This window comes from Ursus maritimus, unplaced genomic scaffold, assembly GCF_017311325.1.
Source record: "Ursus maritimus isolate PB19 unplaced genomic scaffold, ASM1731132v1 scaffold_34, whole genome shotgun sequence".
Classification (NCBI taxonomy): Eukaryota; Metazoa; Chordata; class Mammalia; order Carnivora; family Ursidae; genus Ursus; species Ursus maritimus.
Window position 1 is genome coordinate 28,337,919 of NW_024426008.1, and position 21,929 is coordinate 28,359,847.

At 51.1% G+C, this 21,929-nt stretch overlaps 1 protein-coding gene across 1 annotated transcript in view; it reads right to left on the bottom strand.

Moving 5' to 3' along the window:
* WNK2 (WNK lysine deficient protein kinase 2) overlaps nucleotides 1–21,929 on the bottom strand; it is a 128,292-nt gene that overhangs the window by 22,462 nt on the left and 83,901 nt on the right. The window contains 7 exon segments of the mRNA XM_040620395.1: nucleotides 1,141–1,239; nucleotides 1,934–2,122; nucleotides 2,908–3,119; nucleotides 5,129–5,817; nucleotides 5,911–5,972; nucleotides 7,861–7,930; nucleotides 8,182–8,948. Of these exon segments, the coding sequence (XP_040476329.1) occupies nucleotides 1,141–1,239; nucleotides 1,934–2,122; nucleotides 2,908–3,119; nucleotides 5,129–5,817; nucleotides 5,911–5,972; nucleotides 7,861–7,930; nucleotides 8,182–8,948 (2,088 nt within the window).

Below are 21,929 nucleotides of genomic sequence, written 5' to 3' on the forward strand. Positions count from 1 at the left end.
GGAATCTCTGAGGTTCTGTGTCTGCCTCTGCTGCCGGGGGGACGGTGACCCGGTCCCTCTAATGGGGAGGGATGCCCACCATGGACATGGCCTCAGGTCCTGACAAACACAATGTATCTTTATCGTACCAGCAAAAAGCCACGTGCCCCAAACCAGCATTTCCAACCCAATTGAGAGCTTAATTTTTGTGTTAAAAAACAAAAACCTGAAAACCCCACAGCTTTGGATTCATTTCCAGTTGTTCTGAAGGAGGACATAACTTGGACCGCCCTGAGCAGGTGCGCCCTTCCTGGACAGGAGTCCTGGCTGCCGCAGCGCATCCCAGGACTCTGAGGGCCACCAGGGCTGAAGTTAGGTCGAGCAGAGCTCGGAGGAGCTGTGTGACTGACTTCGTGTCTGAGGGCTGTGAGGTGAGAGCGGGTCACCAAGTAAAGTGCTCCAGCTAGAGACCAGGAAGGGCCGGGCCAGAGGGAGAGCCAGCACGGAGGCTGGGACTTTGCAGGACACTGAGACGTTCCCCAGGTGACCAGAGCACAGGGAGGGGCGGGGTGTCCTAGCTGGAGCACCTTCTCTCAGCCTTTCCGCATGCAGGGAGCGGGCGTGGGGTAAGGTGCTGAGTGCTGCGGCCCTTGCACAGAAGTCACAACCTCCAGTGACCTTCTAGGACTGTCTCGGCTCGCTACATGCATGTCTTCAGAATCCAGACACGTGTGAGACACACCATGCGTCTAGAGAAGGCCGGGGCTGTCTTTTGTTGTCGCTGGAACTGGGGACAGCGGACGTGTGTACCACAATTGCAACAGAAATAAAACTACGTCCAACGTAAAAAATACAAAATTAAACAAACGGGTGAGGAGAAAAACGCAGCGCGCTTTGGGGGCCTGGGGGGGCGCGTGCCCAAGGCTGGGGTGGGTGAGCCGCTGCACATGCTTCTGGCGCCGGGCGTGAGCCGAGTCATGCGCTGGCCGTTCTGGGGCCGGGAGGGCGGGTGGGGACAGGGCTCTGCGCTTGGTGTTGAACAGGTGGCTGCAGTGGGTAGGGGAGGCATCCTACAGAATGTATGGAAGGTGATGAAGACAGGGAGGGGCGGGGAGAAACCAAGGGCCAGGAGGTGATAAAATACAAAGAACAAATACAGACAGATGGACACAGACACGGGTCCACTGAGGAATCGAGCGCGAGGTTTGCTACTAGACTTATAGGTCAGTCTCTCAGACGTTGGGTGGTAAACCGTCCAGCCTGCAAATGAATATAGAGGGAAGAAAACAAAGAGACAGGCATCAAGTACAGTCTCTGGGATTCCTGACACACCACCAGCCACATCAGCCTCGTCACTTAGCATCCGCGGCTGCACCTAGCCCAGCCCGGAGGACCACAGCCGCTGGCCGCGGATGGAAAGGAGGCACCGCTGCAGCACAGGAGAAGCGGACCCTGGGAGGGCGTGCGGGGCGGGCAAGGGCGGGCGCCGTCAGCGGTCACCACTTCTCTGGACAGAGATGGTGGGGATGGAGCACCTCCTCGCGCGGCCGCTGAGCCCACGACAGAGGTGACGAACATTCCTCCTCCAAGCAAACCCCCAGCTCGGGAGCTGTGCCCTCACATCCCCCTAGCCGTCCCTCCGGACAGAAGGCCCTGTGCTTAGCGGGTGGCCGGGTGGACTGGGCCGGTGCCTGGGGACCGGCGCGGAGCACACGGCCGACGGGCCCTGTGGCCCCAGCGCCTTCCCCGGGGCGGCTCTAGCAAAGCACGCCTCCCTCGGAGCCTCACGCAGCAAGACTCGCTGACGGGCGGGCCACCCACTCTCTTACGCAAAGGCTATGTCTACTGGCTTTTCCTCCAACGCCTGGGCAGCCTCTGCGCCGCTCGCACCCTCTCACTCCACGGGGCCCTGCACACCTAGCACATGCTCGGAGCCGGGCAAGCTGGGAATCACCTGGGCCGTGCGCTCCGCCTCCGTCAGTGGCTAAGCCGGAGCAGATGTCTGCAGACAGGGAGGCCCGCACGGAGCAGGGCTGCTGGGTCTGAACTGCCTTCCCACACAGGTCTGAAGCTGCCGTGGGCCCTGCCCCGGCTTGGGCAGGGTCCTTAGCAGGAGGGGCTCTGCTGCAGTCTGACAAGTGACCTGGGGGAGGGGGAGAAGGGGTGACAGGCACAGTGAGGCGCTGTGGGTCAGACCGGCCAGCGCGGAGTGCATCTGTCCTCCCTGCTCATTGCTGGGTGACCTTGGGGAAGCGGTGTCCCTGCAGGCAAAGGGCACGTGGCCTGGTTGCCCGAGTGCCCGTGTCAGGAAATGAGAGCTCAGTCGCCACCGCTGTGCCAGGCTTACGGAGTGCCAGTGTGGCACATCTGGAGAGGCGCAGCTGGGCCCAGGGGCCTGTGCCGGTCCGGCCCACTCTAACCAGTTGCCAGTTAGCTTGAGAATCCTCCTGGAATTCAGGTAATCTAACTTGCAGTTCCCGGATACGTACCCTGCGGGCTCATGGGCAGCTCACCACTGGCTTCCCACCCGGCACAGCCCGGGGTGCGGGGGTGAGCGTGCACCCTCTGTGCCCGGACATCTGCCCCAGCCCCCCCTCCCTGAAAGGCAGCTGCTCTACTCCCCACTTTCAACAGGTGACAGGTGCCTGAGACATGGGCAGAGGGAGCAGCCCCAGCCCCTGGCAGCACCCTGCAGCGAGGCAGGCGAGACCCCTGAGCCACCGCGCCCCTCGTACAGGGCAGCCCACAGGCGGCTGAGAGCTCCCAGCACGCCTGCCGCCTTATGGTGGGCCGACACTCTGGCCCCTCACACCTGCAAAGGCTTCCCAGCTCCGGTGAAAGGAGATCCGAGAAGTGCTCTTCCAGGGGCGGGCGCCGGCCTCCCGCCTGCCCAGCTCCGGCCCCACCAGCACCCAGGAGGGCACACACCTGTGCTGGAGGCCACGACCTTGAGCTGCTGCACCAACGGGCTGAGCAGCTTCCCCGCCTTCAGCTTGCTCTTGCTCTTTCTCCTGCGGCCGGCGGGAGGGGCCGTGTGGAAGAGGCCCAGGTTGGGGGGCAGCGGCTTGCCCAGGCGGCGGTACAGGGCCTCGATCTCCTGCTTTTGCTGGCTCTGCAGCTCCGAGATCTCCTTCAGGTGCCTGCAGGAGGGGAGGGAGGGCGGTGGGCATCCTGGTCGTTTCCAACGCAGAGGCTGTCCAGGACAGCCCTCGGCAGGCAGGAAGGGCGTGGGGGTGGGGTGCGCAGCCCCCGGGCCCGCAGGGCAGATGGACCGGGACCCCTCGGAGGCAGCAGGCGCACTGAAGACTTTCAGTCTTCCTCTGAACCAAGAGGGCCCCGCTGGGGGTCTCCTGCACGCACACACCCACGACACTGAAGGGCACGAGGAAGAGCCTCAGGAGATTCAGGTTCTCATGACGCTGCCACGTCAGTGGTTGGGGGCTGAGGTATGACAAGTTCACATCTATGCTCACAACACACACCCCAGTGAAGAGAGCAACCAGGACTGAGAGGCTGCCTCAGCCCCTCCGGCACAGAAGAGTCCCTTCCTCTGAGACAGAACCACAGGAGAGGCAGCACAGGTGGGGGACGTCCACGTGAGCAAGTCATCGGCCAGGGACCTGTGGTTCTGGGAGCTACCTGCCAGGCGGGCTCCGCTCACAGGCACCACCACCCCCTGGACACACAGGTGTGAAGCAGCCATGAAGAGCCAGGTACAAATACTGACTGGGCGAGGGAAGTTTTTAGAACAAGCCAGAGAAGGCCCCTCCCCTGGGGACCCGCTGGCCCAGCCCACAGCCACTGTGCTCGCCTGCCCACTCGCCCGCCTCAAACCCCTGGGCGATGCCAGCCCCTCAGGTGTGTGTGAAGGGCCTGGCTGCCCTGGCCAGGGGGCTCAGCCCCTCGGCCACATCGGGGTCCATCTTCTCGCTGCTTGGTTAGGAGACGGGGGTTTCTCCTGGCTGGACTGCAAAGCAAATTCTGACTTCACCTCTTATATCTTCAATGCCTGCCAGACTTTAGGAGAATGATTCTAAACAGCAGACTGCCTATTGCATGAGATTAGCTTCTGATGTGATATTTTAAAGTGAAATTGCTGAGGGGGACGAGGGATGACGGGTCATCTGCAGCATCTGATTCAGGAGGACCTAGGGGGCCCCCACTCAGAGGCTCCTGCACCTGGGGCTGCGGCAGGTGTCTCAAAGCACCGGGCTCCTGGGGCTCTAAGAACCACAAATGCCGCCCCCCCGCCAGTGCCCACAGGGTCTGAGCAAGCAAGGCTACCTCTGTCAGGTGCCGTCAGCTCCCCCCAGTTCAGGTATAGAACCTCCCTGCTCCCTCCTAAATGCTCGCCCCTTTCCGCTGGGATCCATGCCCCTCCACCGAGCAGGAGCCGGGACTTACTATTGCTGACTTCCCCTTCCTCAGACTCCCCAAAACCCTTCCTCTGATGCAACTCTGGCACTCACCCCACCCCCACCTCCAGGCCTTGCCCCCTCAGAGCTCAGGGCAGTTCCCCCCGGCCCCTCCCTCTCCAGCCCCCCCACAACTCCCCCCTTGGCGCCCCCTTGTTCCTGTGGACCACAGGCTCCCAGGGCGACCACCACCCCCGGAAGTGAGAGTGTACAGACGAGCCCCTCCACCCCCTGACGCCCCACCAGGACATCTGTCCTTGGACCAAGCCCCTCCGTGATCGCCTCCGAGTCCAGTGGCTGCTCCGAGCGCGAGCTCGGCTGCTGGCTGCTCAGGGCACCGGGAGGAGGGGCTACAAGTGCCTGGCAAGTGCCCTGGGGCTGGTCCTGACACAGGGGCTGGGACAGGTCTGAGGGAGAGCGCGGCGCAGGGCTGGAGCAGCTGGGAGGAGACGGAGGCAGGACTGGGCATGGGTGGGGTGGGGGGGGAGGCAGAAGGAATGATGGCACTTCTGTGCAGTGTCCCCAACACAGAAGGGCAAGTCACACTTGCTAGGGGAGAGTGCCAGCCCACTGAGGGCCACTGCAAGAGACCAGGGACCAGTCCCACCGGTGGCAGGGCTGCTGCCTCTGCCCTGTCCCCAGCACAGGCAGCCCCAGGTGGACACGGTGGGACCCCCGGCTTCAGCTGCGGTCACTCCCCTGAGCCGCCCCCAGTGGCCGCTCTCAGGACTTACTTCTCCCGAAGACTCTGCAGCTCCTTCCTGATGTCTGCATCCTCTATCTCCGAGTCATTGTCGCTGCTGATGTAGGACGACTGGGAGTGGAAGGAGGTCACGCTGATGGTGGGCACCTTCACGCCCACCCTGCTGGGCGTCTCCGGACCGGGGGAGCCGGCCCGCGAGGACCTGTGCAGGAAGGCGGTGGCCTTCTTCACCAAGTCGCTGGCCACACTGCCGCTGCTGCTGGGCAGGGAGGCGTGCTTCTGCACAGGGGGCCTCCTGCGTGGACACTCGTCCCCGGAGTCGCTGGACACCGGCTCGCCCGCGCCAACCTCGATGGACGAGGCCGTCTGCGCCCGCCGCACAGCCAGCTTCACGTCGGGGCTGTGGGGGGCCTCCTCCAGGTACACATCCGGGGGCGCCGAGTACCGCAGGCTGTGGGGGGAGCCCAAGGTCCACTCGTCCTGTGTGCTGACCACCGAGAACCGGCCCACGGTTTTGGCTGGCGAGCTGCCTTCCTGCTGTCCTAGACACTTCTGGGGGGACTCCGAGGCCTGAGCGCCCTGCATCTGGGGGTGGCTGGCCTGGCTGTCTTCCGTCAGTGTCCCCAGGCAGCTCTGCGTGGGCTGGGCTGATTCCCCGGGGACCCCACTGCTGCGCTCTGCGGGCTCCACACGTGCAGGGAAGGCAGAAGTGGGGACATCCTTGAGAAGGTGTGGAAAGGGAAAGTTCTCACCACACACCAGCGGAGGGGAAACCCCACCGACCAGCTGGGCATCTCAGAGAACACTCCTTACCTGGGGGGCACTTGGCGCTGTGGGCAAGCCTGAGGCTGTCACTTGGCTCAAGGATGATTCTGCTGTAGGAACGTCAAAATCGTTACTCGGGCTGGTGTGGAGGACAAGGGCAGGGGTAGGCACCCTCAAGCTGCATCAGATCAGTGAGGGGGCAGGTTGCCCCCGCCCCAAGGAAGGGGGCCTGCAGTGCGTGTGCTCCGCAACCAGGAAAACTAAAAATATTCCAGGATGTCCTACCCTGTTTCCTCTTAGGAGACCTCCAATAACTCGGGGAAAGGAGGGTTCAGGCTGCCACCACTCAGGTCCCGGAGGCCCTGCTCCAGAACTTCGGGTGCACACCTGATGGCCATCACTTGTCCCACCTGTCCCTTCTAACCCCCAATAGCGTCGGCCCGCGCCCCAGGTCATCTGTACACAGCCGGCGTCTCCGCCGTGTCTCACTTGTCCTCTCTGCACCTGAAGGCCTCCCTGACATCCCTGATGATGCAAGGGTCTCAGGAGACCCAGCATCACTAGCGCCAGTCCCCGACCTGCTGCTCCCCTGTCTGGGGAAGGACCGTGTCATCTGGGGCTGTCTCTGTCTCCCCATCTATGGAGTGTAGACACGGCGTGGTATTTCTGACCCCCTTTCCCAGGACTGCCGAGTGACAGAGCGGGAGTTGCTGGTGTGTGGGAGACTGGCCTGAGCTGAGGCCCGCACATGGCAGAAGCAAGCCGCAGGCAGGCGGGGGCTGTGTGTCAGCCGGCAGCCAGACTGACGTGCTCATAGCAGGGGTGGCAGCCTCCGGCAGGGTTTGGGGGGCTGTCCCTGCAGATTCCTGGGGAGACCCAGACCCAAGTGTCACACCCCTCCCCCACAGGCAATGCCTGACGCCTGTCCTTATATCCCTGCAGCGGGGACCATCCCACCTGTCTGCGCGGCTCCAGGGACGGGGGGTTCACGGTCAACTACACCCCCTCTCTTTCTGGACAGCTCCGACCTCCAGAAATGTTTACCTTTTCAAACTAGAATCTGTTTCCTTAGAGTTGGCCCACGAGTCCGGCACTCCGGGAGGAGTGGGTTTGGGAGAGCCTACGGCACGGACATCCCCGATGCTGCAGGAGGGGCCCAGAGTGCGTGTCTCGTGCACGGAAGTCAGAAGGTGGAGCAGGCACTCCTCGTACCTTCCAGCACGTCCCTGCTTTACCACCTGACCCTCGTTTTCCCAGGGAAACAGCACACGCTACAGCTTCTGGCCCCACTGCCGCTGTCCCCCTCCCTCTACAGGGTGACACCCAAGAATGCCGCACCAGGGGTCCGACCACATCCAGCGGGCCACCCCCCTCACTCTGCAAACGGGCCTCACCTGGCGTGTACACACACCCAGGGGCCTCTTACAAGGTCAGCTGGACCCCTGTCTTGCTGATCTCCCGAGGAATTCCAGGCCAAGAAGAAACCCACACCTTAGAAGACCAGACCAGCACCCTTGGGCTGAGATCCCGCCATTCCCACAGACAGGCACCACACCTGGGGCCCTCACGGAAGCCCCGATTCGGGAACTCGGTGGCCCCAGCCTGGCCGTTCCCATGGAGCCGCTGGAAGCCCCCAGCCCTGCACTCTGCCGAAATGACCTTCAGCACCATGTAACCTTCTCAAGGAACAGTGAGGCTAGGGGACACCTGCCAGAGCGCTTTGAGAGCACGGCAGCCCTGGTCGCACCCTGACACCCAGCGCCCCAGACTTTCACCCATTGCCACGGACAAGCTTCTCGCCTTGGGGCATGAGCACGTTACGGTCGTGGGAACACAGTGGGCTTTAACTAAGACCTCGTGAGGGCTCCTGCTGCGTCTGCGTCCCCACCCAAGGTGCTACGGGGTTGAAGGGGGGAGGTGCAGCATGTTCCGGAGCAAGGGAGGCTGGTGGCGCCTCGTGAGCACTGGGGTTCTGACGGCTGACCTGGGGCTCATTACCTGTCATTGGCGAGGACCCAGCCTGCTCCAGCGCAGCCCCCAGCCCAGGAGCCGCTTCGGACCTTCCCAGCTGGAGGAAGAAACAGAAAGAGCCATGAGCCTCGCCTGCTGACCTCTGTAGCTAACCAGTGGGTCTCCTCCCCGGGCCGCCCCAAGCAGAGCCCATCCAGGCCAGCTCCCAACCCTGCACACACGCCCCACTTCCCCAAATGAGCCACTCTGGCAACGCACATGGGGTGGGCCTCTGCGAACGAGACAGGGCCAAGAGAGGCAGCTCTGCGTGCCTAGGGAGCCCACCACCCTGGTGGGGCCAGGACTCACCACAGGCTGGGGCTCCAGGGTCAAGTCTCTGTCCCCCGCCTCCACGGGGGTCCCAGCTGAGGCTGAGGAGGTGGGCATGTGCTCCTGGTACAGCAGAGTTCGGAGCTTCTCATCCAGGCTCTTGATGGTGCTGTCCACAAAGCCCACCCTGGGGGGTGGCCCTTCCCCATCTGACTCCAAGGCTGAGGGCGGCTGGGGGGGCACGGTGGGCCCCAGTGGGGGGCTGGGGAGCTGGGGGGTGGCCAAGCTGATGGCTCCTACTGCAGGGGGGAGCGGGGGTAGGGGCTGGCCCAGGGCAGGCTGAGGGGTTCCACTGGGGGCACCGGGTGCAGGTGCCGGAGCCCGCAAGGGCTCGCCCTGGGCAGTGGCCTCCCTGGCTGAGGCGGGCTCTCCCAAGCCTGTGGGGTAACGGGGGGCCTCCAGAGGTGGGGCACAAGGCCCTCCGCCCGCACCCAGAGGCTGTGCCGCAAGCTGGCCATCTTGAGTCTCTGCCAGTGGCTGGGGGGTCTCGCGCTCACTGGCCATCCCCTGAGAGGTCCCCGGGCCCCCCGTCTGCACAGCAGCCCCCACGGCTGGCTCTGGCTTGGGGCTGGCAGCAGGTGCAGCCATGTCCTGGGGCAGAGCAGTCACAGGAGGGGAGGGTGGCACCAAAGGGGCTGGGGCACCACCAGGGGTGTCCCTGGGGCCTGCTTGGCTCAGAGGCTGCAGACTGGCTGGGAAGCCGGATTTTTCCTTTAAGGACAGCTGGTCTTTACGGGGTGCTGTATCTAGAAGAAACAGGAGAAACACCTCTGTACCAGCCTTCTGCGGTCGTATTTACCCGGCGCGTCTCTGGCCAGAAAGAAGCCTTCCGGGACCTGGAGGCCCCGCACACTGGCCTTCCGTCCTTCTCCGATGCACCAACTTCGCACACGGGCTGGTCCCCGCCTGAGACGCCATCCGAGGTCCTGCAGCAGCCTGGCTCCTCTGCACACCTCCGTCCTGGCACTGTCCCCTCAGCGCACAGGCACGCCCACCCCCTTCCCTCAGCACTTAGCTGTCAGGCGTAAGCCCCCTGTGCGAGCCCCCACCTGCTAGGGGAGCTGCACGAAACACGGCTCTGCTCTCCTTCCACTGGCCCATCCCACGGGCGTCATCAAACCAACTTAAAAAAGCAAAGTGTCTACACAGTGAGGCCCGCACACTCCCCTGCCCCAGGGTGAGCTAGAACTTCCCACAAACAGGCATCGACCAGGTCAGAAGCACGCAACACCAGCGTCCTGCTAGGGGCTGGGAAGGGATCCTCGGGGAGGAACCCTGGGAACCAGGCGACAGAACACTGCTCAGCGGCCTCCCGCCCAGGACCTCCCCGAGCCTGGGAACGTCCAGAGGACGCAGGATGTCCTGTTTCCTGAACTGATTGTCCTTTGAACCTACTTTACTTAAAGCTCCGTAAAACAAAAATGAAAAGCTTACAAAGATCAAGCGGGGAGGGAGAGCGCCAGGACCCCGTGCCCCTGGACTCCCATCCCTGAGCAGGTCACAAAGCCCCACATCTGGTTTTCTTTACGGCATCGCCGTGTAAACATGTGCTCTAAACACTGTAGCTCGGTTCTGCCTAATTCTGATACCGTGTCAGCGAGCTCGTGTTTATTCTCGCCTGTCTGGCTTCTCTCACCATCGTATCCAGGAGATGCACTCACGTGCGCGTCTGCATAGTTTCACTCGCCGATGCTCCCATGACTTGAGCCATCGGCGTGCTGGTGTGCACCGCTTGCTGCCGGTCCGGGACATGCGTGACACGCATGCGAGTGCCCGTGCACGTCTGCTGGGCATGCACCCCAGACGGGGCTGCAGCCTTCGGGAGAGGGTGCCCGTGCCCCTCCAGGGCAGCCTCCGTGCCCCCGCCTTCCCCACACCGTCCTGGGGAGTGACAGGACCTGATGTGATTGTTTCTCTGTGGCGGGAACACACGACATGAGACCAGCGCTCTTCGCGGAATGTTCAGTGCATAGTACGGTACTGGCGTCTGCGGGCTCAGCACCGTGCAGCCAGTCTCGACAGCTCAAGTGTCCTGCACAACTGAACTTTATCCCTTAAACTGCAACCCCCGCCCCCCGGCCTTCCACTCGGCTTCCGAGAGTTCCAGGGCTCCTGGGGGCCTTCGTCAGCAGCAGCGCCCCTGTGCAGGGCTTGTCTTTTTGTGACTGACTGATCTCACTCAGCATCAGGTCACATCACTCAGCAGGATTTTCTTTTTCAAAGATAAATACTACGTCCTTGTAAGCAGATGCCACGTCTCGCTGTCCACCGTGGAACACAGGCTGTCTGCATATCTCGGCTGTTGTGAACAGTGCTGCACGGAACGCGGGGTGCAGATAGCGCTGAGATAGCGCTGAGATACCGATTTCACGTCCTGCGGACATGTACCCAGAAGGATGACGGGACCTTTTTAACTTTCTGAGGAACGTCCTGTTCTCCGGAGCGGCAGCACCAGTTTGCGTTCCCACCAGCAGCGCACAAGGGCTCCCCCTTCTCCACACCCTCGCCAGGACTTATCTTGGTTTTGTGTTTTATGAGCCATCCTGACGGGTGCGCAGGGATCTCTGCTTTTTGTTTGCGTCTCCCTGGGAACAAATTAAACCGAGCACCTCTTGGGTTTATCTGGATACCTGCTTTCACGCCACACCTGCCCACATCCCTTGCCTGTGTTTCTGTAGAGGTGTCATTCTTTCCTTTTCGACTGACGGGAGTTCTATACGTGTGCCGCATGAGAACATTTCGGTGCTCACACGTATCGTAAATATCTTCTCTCACGCTGCAGTTCGCCTCTTTACTCAACGAGTAGTCTTTTAGCGAACGGACTTACTAATTTTAGTAGGATCAAATTTAACCAACTTTTAGCCAGTCTTTCCTGTAGCACTTTTTATGAAGATGTTCTCCTGTGTCACTTTTACATTGAGATCCACAATCCGCTTGTAATGAGTTTTAGAGGATGAGGTTAGAAGCAAGGATTATTCTCCCACTGTGGAGAGCCCATTGTCCCGACTCTTTTTGTTTTAAAGATTTTGAGAGAGACCGAGCATGAGCAGGGGGAGGGGCAGAGGGAGAGAATCACTTCCTTCCTCTACAGAGTATCTTGGTTTTTCCTGGCCTTTGCGTTTTCACAAATACTATATAATCAGCTTGTCAATGCCCATAGAATACTGTTACAATTTTAACTGGGACCACACTGAATCTATAAATCCACTTGGGGAGAAGTAATGTGTTTACAAAATTGAGTCTTCCAATCCATGAACATGGTATATATCTTTCCATTCATTTCTCTTTAAGTTTCTCTCAATGTTTAAAGGTTTGGAGTATATAGGACTTATTTTTTGTGAGGTCCATCTCTATTTGATGTTTGGTATCATTATGTTAGTCCAAGTGGAATTTTTCTAAATTTCATTTTCTAACTATTGCTGGTATAGAAAAATAACTTTTAATTAGCTAACTCACTAATCTCACTTAATTTTAATAATTTGTAAGTTTTAATTTCCACATATGTGCCATACACTTTGTCAACAAATAATTTTCTTCCTTTCAAATCCTGATAGATTTTTAAAATAATAATTATTCAAGTGCCATTAAACAGAGGTAAAAAAATATATTTTTACCACAAATATTATTATACAATAATTTCCACCTCAAAATGGGAAAAGTTTTAGCAAACATATTCCCTGGAAAGTTATAATTTGGCCCCAAACAATAATTTTATAGCAAGGGCTTCTTCATATAATTATATTGTTCTGTTCAAATGCTTAATAAAAAGTAATAATGTTAAAGAAACATCACCTTTTATGAAACACCAATATTGAATTACACTGAGAAATCAGAATAATCATTCAGCTCTGAGCATCTATTATGGAAGCCTACCTTAAATCAGTACCAACTCAAACAAGCCAAAATTTACTTTGGAAAACCTTGTTTTGAGACAAATGAACTTTCTTCAAATGAAAAATAAAGCTACTGTACCATTACCATAACACTTCCAAAAATATTTACAAAAAGGGGACAGGGAACTGGCTCTTCAACTTGCCTGCAGATTGAACTCACTTGGAGGAGCAAAAGACGATGACACTGGGTCCCATCTGCAGAAATTCAGATTTTACCATATGAAGCATGCTTCTTCAATCCTGCTGCTTTTCTATTATTTCTTTTTCCCCTTCTCCTCTTCCTCAACCTCACTCCGTGCTGCTTCTTTTCCTTCCTGATGTCTTACCCCCACATTTCACTAAGACCTCCAGTAGGATACTGTTAAGTAAGTGGTGATAATTGGTATTCTGTTGTTCTCCATTTCAAAAAGAAAGCATTCAACACATCAGTATTAGAAATACTTCTGTTACTTTCTAAATAGATATTCTTTGTCAAATTAAACTAATTCACTTTTAACCTATCTTCCTATTATTCAAAGGCATTAATAGACTTTGACTTTGAATCTTATGAAATGCTTTCTTCCATCTATTGAGATGATCACATGCTTCTCCTTTAATCCGTGCCTCTGGCAGCCACCATTCCCCTCTCTGGCTCTAGGAACTCCCTCTCCCCCCCCCCCTCGACATCATAGAGTATTTGTCTTTCTCCCTCTGGCTTATTTCACTTAGCATGAAGACCTCCACGTTCATTCATGTTGTCACAAAAGGCAAGATCTCCTCGTTTTTATGGCTGAATAGTATTCCACTGTATATATTTCTTTATTCGTTCAAGTGTTAACACGTAGCTTGTTTCCATATCTTGGCTATTGTGAATAATGTTGCAAGGAACATGGGGGTACAGATATCTCCTCAAAATAGTGACTTCATTTCTTCAGATCTATACCCAGAAGTGGGACTGCAGGATCATATGGCAGTTCTATTTTTAATTTACTGAGTAACCTCCACACAATTTTCTATAATGACTTTACCAGTATGTATTCCCACTAGTACACAAGGTCTCCCCTTCTCCCCACGTCCTTGCCAACAATTGTTATCTACTGTCTTTTGAAAATAGCCATCCTGACAGGTTTGAGGCAATATCTCATTATGGTTTTGATTTGCATTTCCCTGATGATTAGTGATGCTAAGCACCTTTTCATGTATCTGTTGGCAATTTACATGACTTCCTTGGAAGTGTATCTATTCAGATTCTTTACCTATTTTAAATTGGATTATTTGAGGGGTCTTTGATGTGTTTTTGCTATTGAGTTGTGTGAGGTCCTTACGTACTTTGGATATTAGCCCCTTATCAGATATGATTTGCAAATATTTTCTTATTCTATAGGATGCCTTCTCACTTTATTTCTTTTGCTGTGCAAAAGCTTTTTAGTTTGATGTAATCCCAGTTCTAATTTTTGCTTTTGTTGCTTGTGTTTTTAGTGTCATATTCATTGTCGAGTTTTTTCCCGTTTTCTTCTAGTAGTTTTATGATACCAGGTCTTTAATCCATTTTGAGTTGATTTCTGTAAGTGGTGTAAGATGAGGGTCCAATTTCATTTTTCTACATGTAGATATCCAGGTTTCCCAGAACTATTTATTGAAAAGACCATCCTTTTCTCCATTGTGTGTACTCGGCACCCTTGTCATAGATTAGTTCACCATACATGCATCTGACTCTGATTTTTCTGAAGATTTTTTTTTATTTGAGAGAGTGAGAAAGCATGAGCCGGGGGCGGGGGGGTGGTGGCAAGCAGACTCCCCACTGAGCAGGGAGCCCAATGTGGGGCTCAATCCCTAGACCCTGGGATCATGACCTAAGCCAAAGGCAGATGCTTAACCGACTGAGCCACCCAGGCGCCCCAGGAGTCTGACTCTTGATTTCAGCTCAGCTGTGGTCTCAGGGTCGTGGAATCAAGCCCTGTTTTGGGCTCTCTGCACTCAGTGCGGAGGCTGCTTCAGATTCTCTCTCTCTCTCCCCTTCCAAATTGTGCTCTCCCTTCTCTCGAAATAGATAAATAAGATCTTTTAAAAATGGTTGGAAGAATTCACCAGTGGTCTGGACTTTTATTTGTTGGGAGATTTCTGATTACTGATTTAATCTCCTTATAGATCTATTCAGATTTTCTACTTTTTCATGATTCAATCTTCATAGGCTGTGTGAGTCTAGAAATGTATCCATTCTTCCTAGGTTATACAATATGTTAGCCTAACTGTACATGGTAGTTTCTCATGATTCTTTTATTACTACGGTTGTCACATCTCCTCTTTCACTTCTGATTTTGAGTCCTTTTTTCTTAGTCTAGCTAAAAGCATGTCAATTTTGTTTACCTTTTCAAAAAAGCTTGCTCTTCATTTATAATTTGTATTGTTTTTCTGGCCCATTTATTTCTGCACTTATCTTTGTGTTTCCTTCCTTCTGCTAACTTTGGGCTTAGTTTGCTTTTCTTTTTCTAGTTCTTAGAGGCGTGAAGTTAGGTTGTTTCTTGTTTCTTAATGTAGACTTTTATTGCTATAAACTTTCCTCTTAAAACTGCTTTTGCCACATATCATAAGTTTTGGTATTTTCATTTGTCTCAAGGTATTTTATTATTTCCCTTTTGATTTCTTCTTTGACCCACTGGTTATTCAGAAGTATGTTGTTTAGTTTCCATGTATTTGTGCATTTTTCTGCTTCCCTCCTGTCACTGATTTCTAGCTTCATACCATATAGTCAAAAAAGACAACAATGTGATTTCAATCCTTTTAAATTTGTTAAGACCAGTTTCAGGATCTAATGAATGATCTATCCTGGAGAATTTTCCATGTTTGTTAAGAAGAATGTGAAATTCCGCTACTGTTGGAAGGGAAGGGGGTATTCTGTACATGCCTGTTAGGTCCGTTTATTCTAAAATGGCATCCCAGTCAGTATTTCCTTACTGACTTTCTGTCTGATCTATCCATTGTTGAAAGTGAGGTATTTAAGTCTATACTGTCTATGTGTTTTGATTGGTGAACTTAATCCATTTACATATACAGTAATTATTGATAAGTAAGGACTTACTATTGCCATCTTATTGTTTTCTGGCTGTTTTATAGTTCCTTTATTCTTCCTCTCTTACTGTCTTCCTTTATGATTTGATGATTTTTTGTGGTGGCGTGCTTGGTTTCCTTTCTCTTTATTTTGTATATTAGAGCTAGTTGTGACAACTACGAGCCTTTCGTTACAATTACAGTTATTACCGTCCGTTCTAAGCTGATCGCTTCATTGCATACTGAGACTACACTTACACTTCCGCAAACACGTTATGTTTTGATAACACAGTGTACATCTTTTTTATATTTTGTTTCCGTTAAATTATAACTATAGTTATTTTTAATACTTTTGTCTTTTAATATTTATACTAGATTTAAGTGATTCACAACCATCATATTCTGAATGACTGTTACTTTTACCAGTAAGTTTTATACATCCATGTGTTTTCATGTTACTAATTAGCATCCTTTCACTTCAGCTTGAAGAACTCTCTTTAGCATTTCTTGTAAGGCAGGTATAATGGTGCTGAACTCCCTCAGCTCTTGTCTGAGAAAGTCTTTATTTCTCCTTCATTCCTGAATGACAGCTTTACCAGTATTCTTAGCTGTCAGTTTTTACTTTCAGCACTTCAAATATATCCTTCCATCCTTTCCTGGCCTACAAGGTTTCTGCTGTGAAGTCTGCTGAAAGCCTTGTGGGTATTCACTTGTTTGAAATGAAGTGGGTTTTTCTTCTCTATGTCTTGCTGCTTTCAAAATTATCTCTGTCTTGATTTTTGATAGTTTAATGTGTCTGGGTGAAATCTTCTTTGGGTTGAATCTGTTTGGGGTTCTGTGAGATTCATGTGCCTGGATGTACATATCTCTTCCTAGATTTGGGAATTTCTTAAATAAGCTTTCTGCCCTTTCTTTCACTCTTCTTCTGGGACTCCCACGATGCAAATATTAGTTGCTTATGGTGCCCCATAATTCACGTAGGCTTTCTTCACTTTTTTCATTGTTTTTTCCTTTTTCTCCTATGACTATGTAATTTCAAATGACCTGTTTAATGTTCACAAATTCTTTCTTCCGTTTGATCAAGTCTGACGTTCACGCTGAATGTTGCAGTTTTTCATGTCATTCATTGTATTCTTCGGCTCCAATATTTGGCTCGTGATTTCTGTTTCTCTGCTGAACTTTTCATTTTCCTCACATACTTTTTTCCAGATTTTGTTGAGTTGTCTACATGTATTCTGTTAACCTTAAAAATAAAACTGTCAGTTATTTTACCAGCAAAAATGGGTTTCCTTGGGAATGAGAGACTTGCAATCTGGCACAAGCAAGCCAAGGCAAAAGCATAGGCAAGTTGGGAGAACAAAAGGAGATGAGGCTCTTTTAGAGAGGGAGAGGAAAGGGGTGTAGGGAGGGGCTGTTGTGAACTAAAAGCCCACTGGAGTGAACTGGGAGCTAGAAGTATAGTGGCTTCTCGCTGGCTGAGCTGTGACTGCCTCTCACTGACTGGGCTGTTACCGGGATGAAGAAAACTTCCTCCCTCCTGCTGGAGTCGTAAAGTAGCACCCACCTGTGAGGTCCTGCTGTTCCTATTGCATCTGCAATTGAAAACCAGTGCTTGGTGTGAGAGCTCCCCCTGCCAGCCTCTCAACTCCATTCTAGAGAAGGTTTCCTTTTATTTTCACAGTTTTCTGGTAGCTCACCAAACTGCCTTAAAACAGTAAGTTTGAGTCCTTTGACAATTCATACATCTTCAATCCTTTGGGGTCAGTTACAGGAAAAATTATTACGTTCCTTTGGTGGTGTCACGTTTCCTTGTTTTTTTGTTTCTTGTAGCCTTGTGTTGCTGACTTTGCATTTGATGAAGCAGTCATCTCTTGCAGCCTTTACAGATGGGTTTTGGTGGGGGAAGACCACCTGTGAGTGGGTACAGGACACCAGCTGTGGTGCTTCCGGCTGCAGGACAGGCCCAGCAGTGCAGTCTCCGTGCAGATCTACCAGCCGAGGTGAGCGTCAGCACGGATGACAGGGACCCTCAACTGCAGGTGGCTGCAGTGGCTGCGGGGGGTGTTGGGGTCTTCAGTGGTGAGGGCTGCCAGGCATCACCTGACCTTGTCCTCCCATGGGGATGTCACAGCTAAGCTGATTCCTCCCGGCACTGGCTCCAGCTGGTGGGCACCCTCGTAGTAGCGGCAGCATGTGTGACAGGTGCGGGTGCCTGTGGCACAGATACCGAACAGGGCCCTGGAGTGCAGGTACTCACAGAGGGAATGACGGCTCCGGTGCCTCAGGTGCGTGCACCCATGCCCCCAGAGCAGCCAGGGGCCTGGGATTGGCAGGGGGCTGGGGAGGCAGCAGGCAGTCCTGATCCAAGGGTGGCCAAGAGAGCAGATCCTTCTGGAAGGAGGGTGCAGCATCTCCTCCCTAGGGGTCTATGGTAGCAATGGCCGTTGGTTATACCCATGGCAAACACTATGTCCTTTGTGAAAGAGGCCACTGGGGTCTGACGACTAGTACATGGGTCTTCTGCTGTGAAAGCTGTGAGGAGCCCAGGCGGCCACAGGGGCTGCAGAGGTCCTCCAAGGTCCTCCCCAGAGCATGCCACTGGGGACCATGATGGCACCCACCACGGGACTGCCAGAGCCCCACCTTCTTCTTCGATCCTAGCCCTTTCCTGATGCCTCACGTAAGCCTGTCTCCCTGGCAAGCCTTCTACGCAGGAGCGTTTTTGCTCCACTATGTTGCCACAGGTTCTTAACCGGACACTTGAGCCCTCCCACGGCTGTTTCCATTAATGGGCAGATGTGTAAGCGTTTTTATGGGAGTTGAAGGCTGGTACCTCCTGTGCTGCATCTTGCTGACATCACTCCTCCCACGTATCCTCAGAGGGGCCTGTTTCTCACTCTGTGGTTTTAATCTGAGCAGAGTTCTCTACTCCTTACATGAACTCCATTTGTCCTTTCCCTTTTCTCAACAACTATCATCTAATTTCCAACATCTGGCTGAGTCCATCTGTTTCATTCTGATGAACATCTGCTGACTGTGACAATGCAGCATCCACCCCCTCCCTCGTGTGGCAGGGAACAACTGTCCCTATTTCCAGCCACAGGGATATGCGTGTAACTGTGTGTGCATCCAGCCACCTGTCCACACAATTGCTTTGGAGACACGTATGACTCCTAGTTCTGCAGAGTGGACTCTGGCCCACAACTTCAGAATCTTTCCGAACAGAAATAATTCTCTTTTCTGCCTGTATTTGACCCTGGAAGACAACACCCTGAGCTCTTCCGGCAATCTCGCCACCAAAAGGACAAGTGTGAGAGGGTTTTTAGTTACTAATCTTTTTTTATATTTATACCACTTTTCAGATTTTCTGTATCTTCATATGTAAGTTCGGTAAGTTATATTTCTCCAGGACATCATCCATGTTTTGAAATTTATTGGCATGTAGTTAAACATATTTTCCTCTTTTTCTCAGTGTTAGTCAGACTGCAGCAATGTCTTTTTCATTCCTGAGATTGACTGTGCCTTGTATTTTCTATAGTCAGTCTCACCAGGGGCACACCAGTTTTATTAAACATTTCGAAGAGCCTGTTTCAAGCTTTATTAACACTCTTTTGTATGTTTTATATTTTATTAATTTGTGCTCTTATCTGTTATATTTCCTCTTTATCTGGGTTTTTCTCTTTGTATCGGGTATTATTGATTTTTAGCCTTTTCTCCTTTCTAATATATGCATTTCTGCAAAATTATAGCTTTAGCTGCATGCCCAAGTTTTGATATGTAATATTTTCACTTGCATGATTTTCATGTCCTTCCCATTCAGAGTATTTTCTAAAGTTCCATTATAATTTCTTCCTTGCTTCACGAGATAGATAGACAGACAGACAGACTTCTTAGGGATGTCCTGGTTTGAATTCCAGCCTGTGCCCAAATGCAGTTGGAGGACATGCGTTGAATCATTTTGATTCTTTGGAATTTATTGAGATTTGCTTTGTGTCCTGCATGTATTTTAAAATACTCTATGTGAACTTAAAAACAAATGTGTATTCTTCAGCCACTAGCTGTTCTACATATAGACCAATATTGCTAATTCTATGGTTAAAATCCATTATATCCTTATTGATTTGTGTTGTCCTGTTCTAAAAGCTAAAAGTCGCCTAATAGTTGCAGATCCATTTCTTCATTTACTTCCGTTAGTTTTTGCTTTATATATGTTGAGGCTATGTTATTAAAGACACACAAATATGGAATTATCCTTTTATGAAATTCAAATTATGAAATTAGTCTTCCTGGAGAGCTGAACTTTTCACCATATGTCTTTGCCTTAAAGCCTATTTTGTCTGATACAAAAAGACCAACACTAGCTCTCTTTAGTATTTGCATGCTGTGTTTTTCCCATTTCTTTACATTTAACTTTTTCTATTCTTGGGTCTTAGTTTGTTATTGGTTTGTTCTCTTTTTTCACATTTGGCAATCTTTGACATTAGTCCATTTATATTTAATGACTGATCTATTTGGGTAAAAAGTACCATCTTATTAATGATTTTCTATGTGTCGTGCATGTTCAATGTTACTTTTTATCTCCTTCCTTGTCTTTTGTTTTTTAAGAATTCTTCCCCACTGCACCCCACCACCCTGAGTGTGTAAGTGACCTACTATCTTAGAATTCCCACAGGGGCATTCTAGAGACAATACTCGTTCCTGATTTTAGCTCTTCCCAGACAATACAAGAACTCAGGAGCCCTGTGAGTACAATTCTCTCCCCCTAATAAATATGCCTGTATTTACATGTATTTTAACGCAACAGATACATTTCAACTCTCAGAAGACACTATGCTTTTATACAGTCAGCACTCACTTAGCTCTGCCCAAGTATCTATGATGCCACCAATTTTACCCCTCCTGCAATTCCGACATTCCGTCAGGGGTCACTTTTCTTTTGCCTAAAAATATCCCTTCCAGTATTTCTTCAGGTGGGTTGTAAAGGTAGTGAACTCCCTCAGTCTCTATTTTGTCTTCATTTAGGTACCAGGGAGGGGTTCAAAGCTGGCACTTATTTCCTTTATCACTTGAGGGTAGCAACATTTCTCGGTCTCCTGGCGATCCCCGTATCTACCGAGGCCGGGGCCATCCGAATCACTGCTGCCCGCTAGAGGCACCTGCTTTGTCCTCAAGCATTCTTTCGGTTCTTCTGTTTGCCTCTGGTTTTCACAACTTCTACTATAACATACGTATGTATAGTTGTTTCTCTAAATTTGGAGGGCTTCTTGAATTTGTGGTTAATGCCTTGCAGCTCTCCACATTATTTCCTCAAACTTGATTCTGTCCCATTCTCCTCCTTTCTGGGGCACCAAGTATGTCACATGTTTGACTACCACACTGTAATCCCTGTATCTTGTAGCTCCTTTTACTTTAAATATTTTCTGAGTTACCTTTTAATTTGCTCATTCTGTCTCCAGTGGTGTACAAACCATCCAGTGGATCTTGGTTTTAATTACTGTATCTTCCAGCTCTACAATTTCCGTTCAGTTAGGATTTTTTTGTGTTTTTGTTTTGGGTATGTAAGCAAAATCATCACCACAATCAGCATGGCTCACGAATGTTTGCTCACGAACCTTGTAATCTATCCCTCCATCCTTCTGCCACACCCTCCTTCCCGGACAACGACCGATCTGCTTTCCGTCCCTATTCTCCATTTTCTAGTCTTTTACGTGTGATCATACAATATGCACTCTGTCTGGCTTCTTTCATTTAACATAATTCTTTTGAAAATCACTGATACTGTAGTAAATAGTTCGTTTCTTTTTTATTGCACAATGTTGTTATGCTGTATGGATAAACCTCAATATGTTTATCTGTACCTGCTGACGGACACCTGGGCTGATTCGAGTTCTGGGCTCTTACACATCAAGCTGTTATAAACCCCTGGGAAAGTTCTCATACGGACATCCGCTTTCATTTCTGTTGCGTAAGTACCGAGGAATGGAATGGCTAGGTCACCGGTGAAACCATTTAGGCCTGGAGAATACTTCGGGGGGAGATTTTTCGGTATAAATGCAATCTTTCTAACTGGTACAGGAGCATTCAGGCTAACTATTGGATGATTTCAGCAGGTCGTGGCTTTTGTGGAATTGGTCCATTTCGTCTAAGTTGTTAAATGCATGTGCGTAGGTTTGTTCGTAGTGTTCCAGGACTGGGACTCCATGATTACTGTTCTTTCATGCAGGGTCTGTGCTGACACCTCTTTTATTCCTGGTACTCGGCGACTCATCATAATTAGTGATTTTCTTCACAGAACCAGTTTTTTGTTTCATTGGTTTTCTCTGTTATTTTTTCTATTTCGGATTTCATTGATTTCTGCTCTTTATTCCTCTTATTCTGCTTGCTTTGGATTTATTTTTCCCTAGTCTTAAAAAATTCTTTAAGATGGGCACTTGGGCTATTGAATTGGGACTTTGTTCATCTAACCACGTAGTGCTATAAAATCTATCTGCTGAATTAGCTGCATTCCACAAATTTTAATGTTGCATTTTCATTCTTGTTCATTTCAAAATGTTTCTAATTTTCCTTGAGATTTCTTCTTTGACTTACAGACTTACTTTGACTTACTTTATTCATTATTACTGAGAGAAGAGTGTTGAAGTCTCCAGCTATAATTGTGGATTTGTCTATGTCTCCTTTCAAAAGAAAGGAGCTCTGCTGTTGAAGTTCCATTGTTAAAGCTCTGTTGTCAGGTGCATTCATATTTAGAACTGTTATGTCATCTTGATGAATTCACCCTTTTATGACTATGTAATGCTTTTTTCCTTT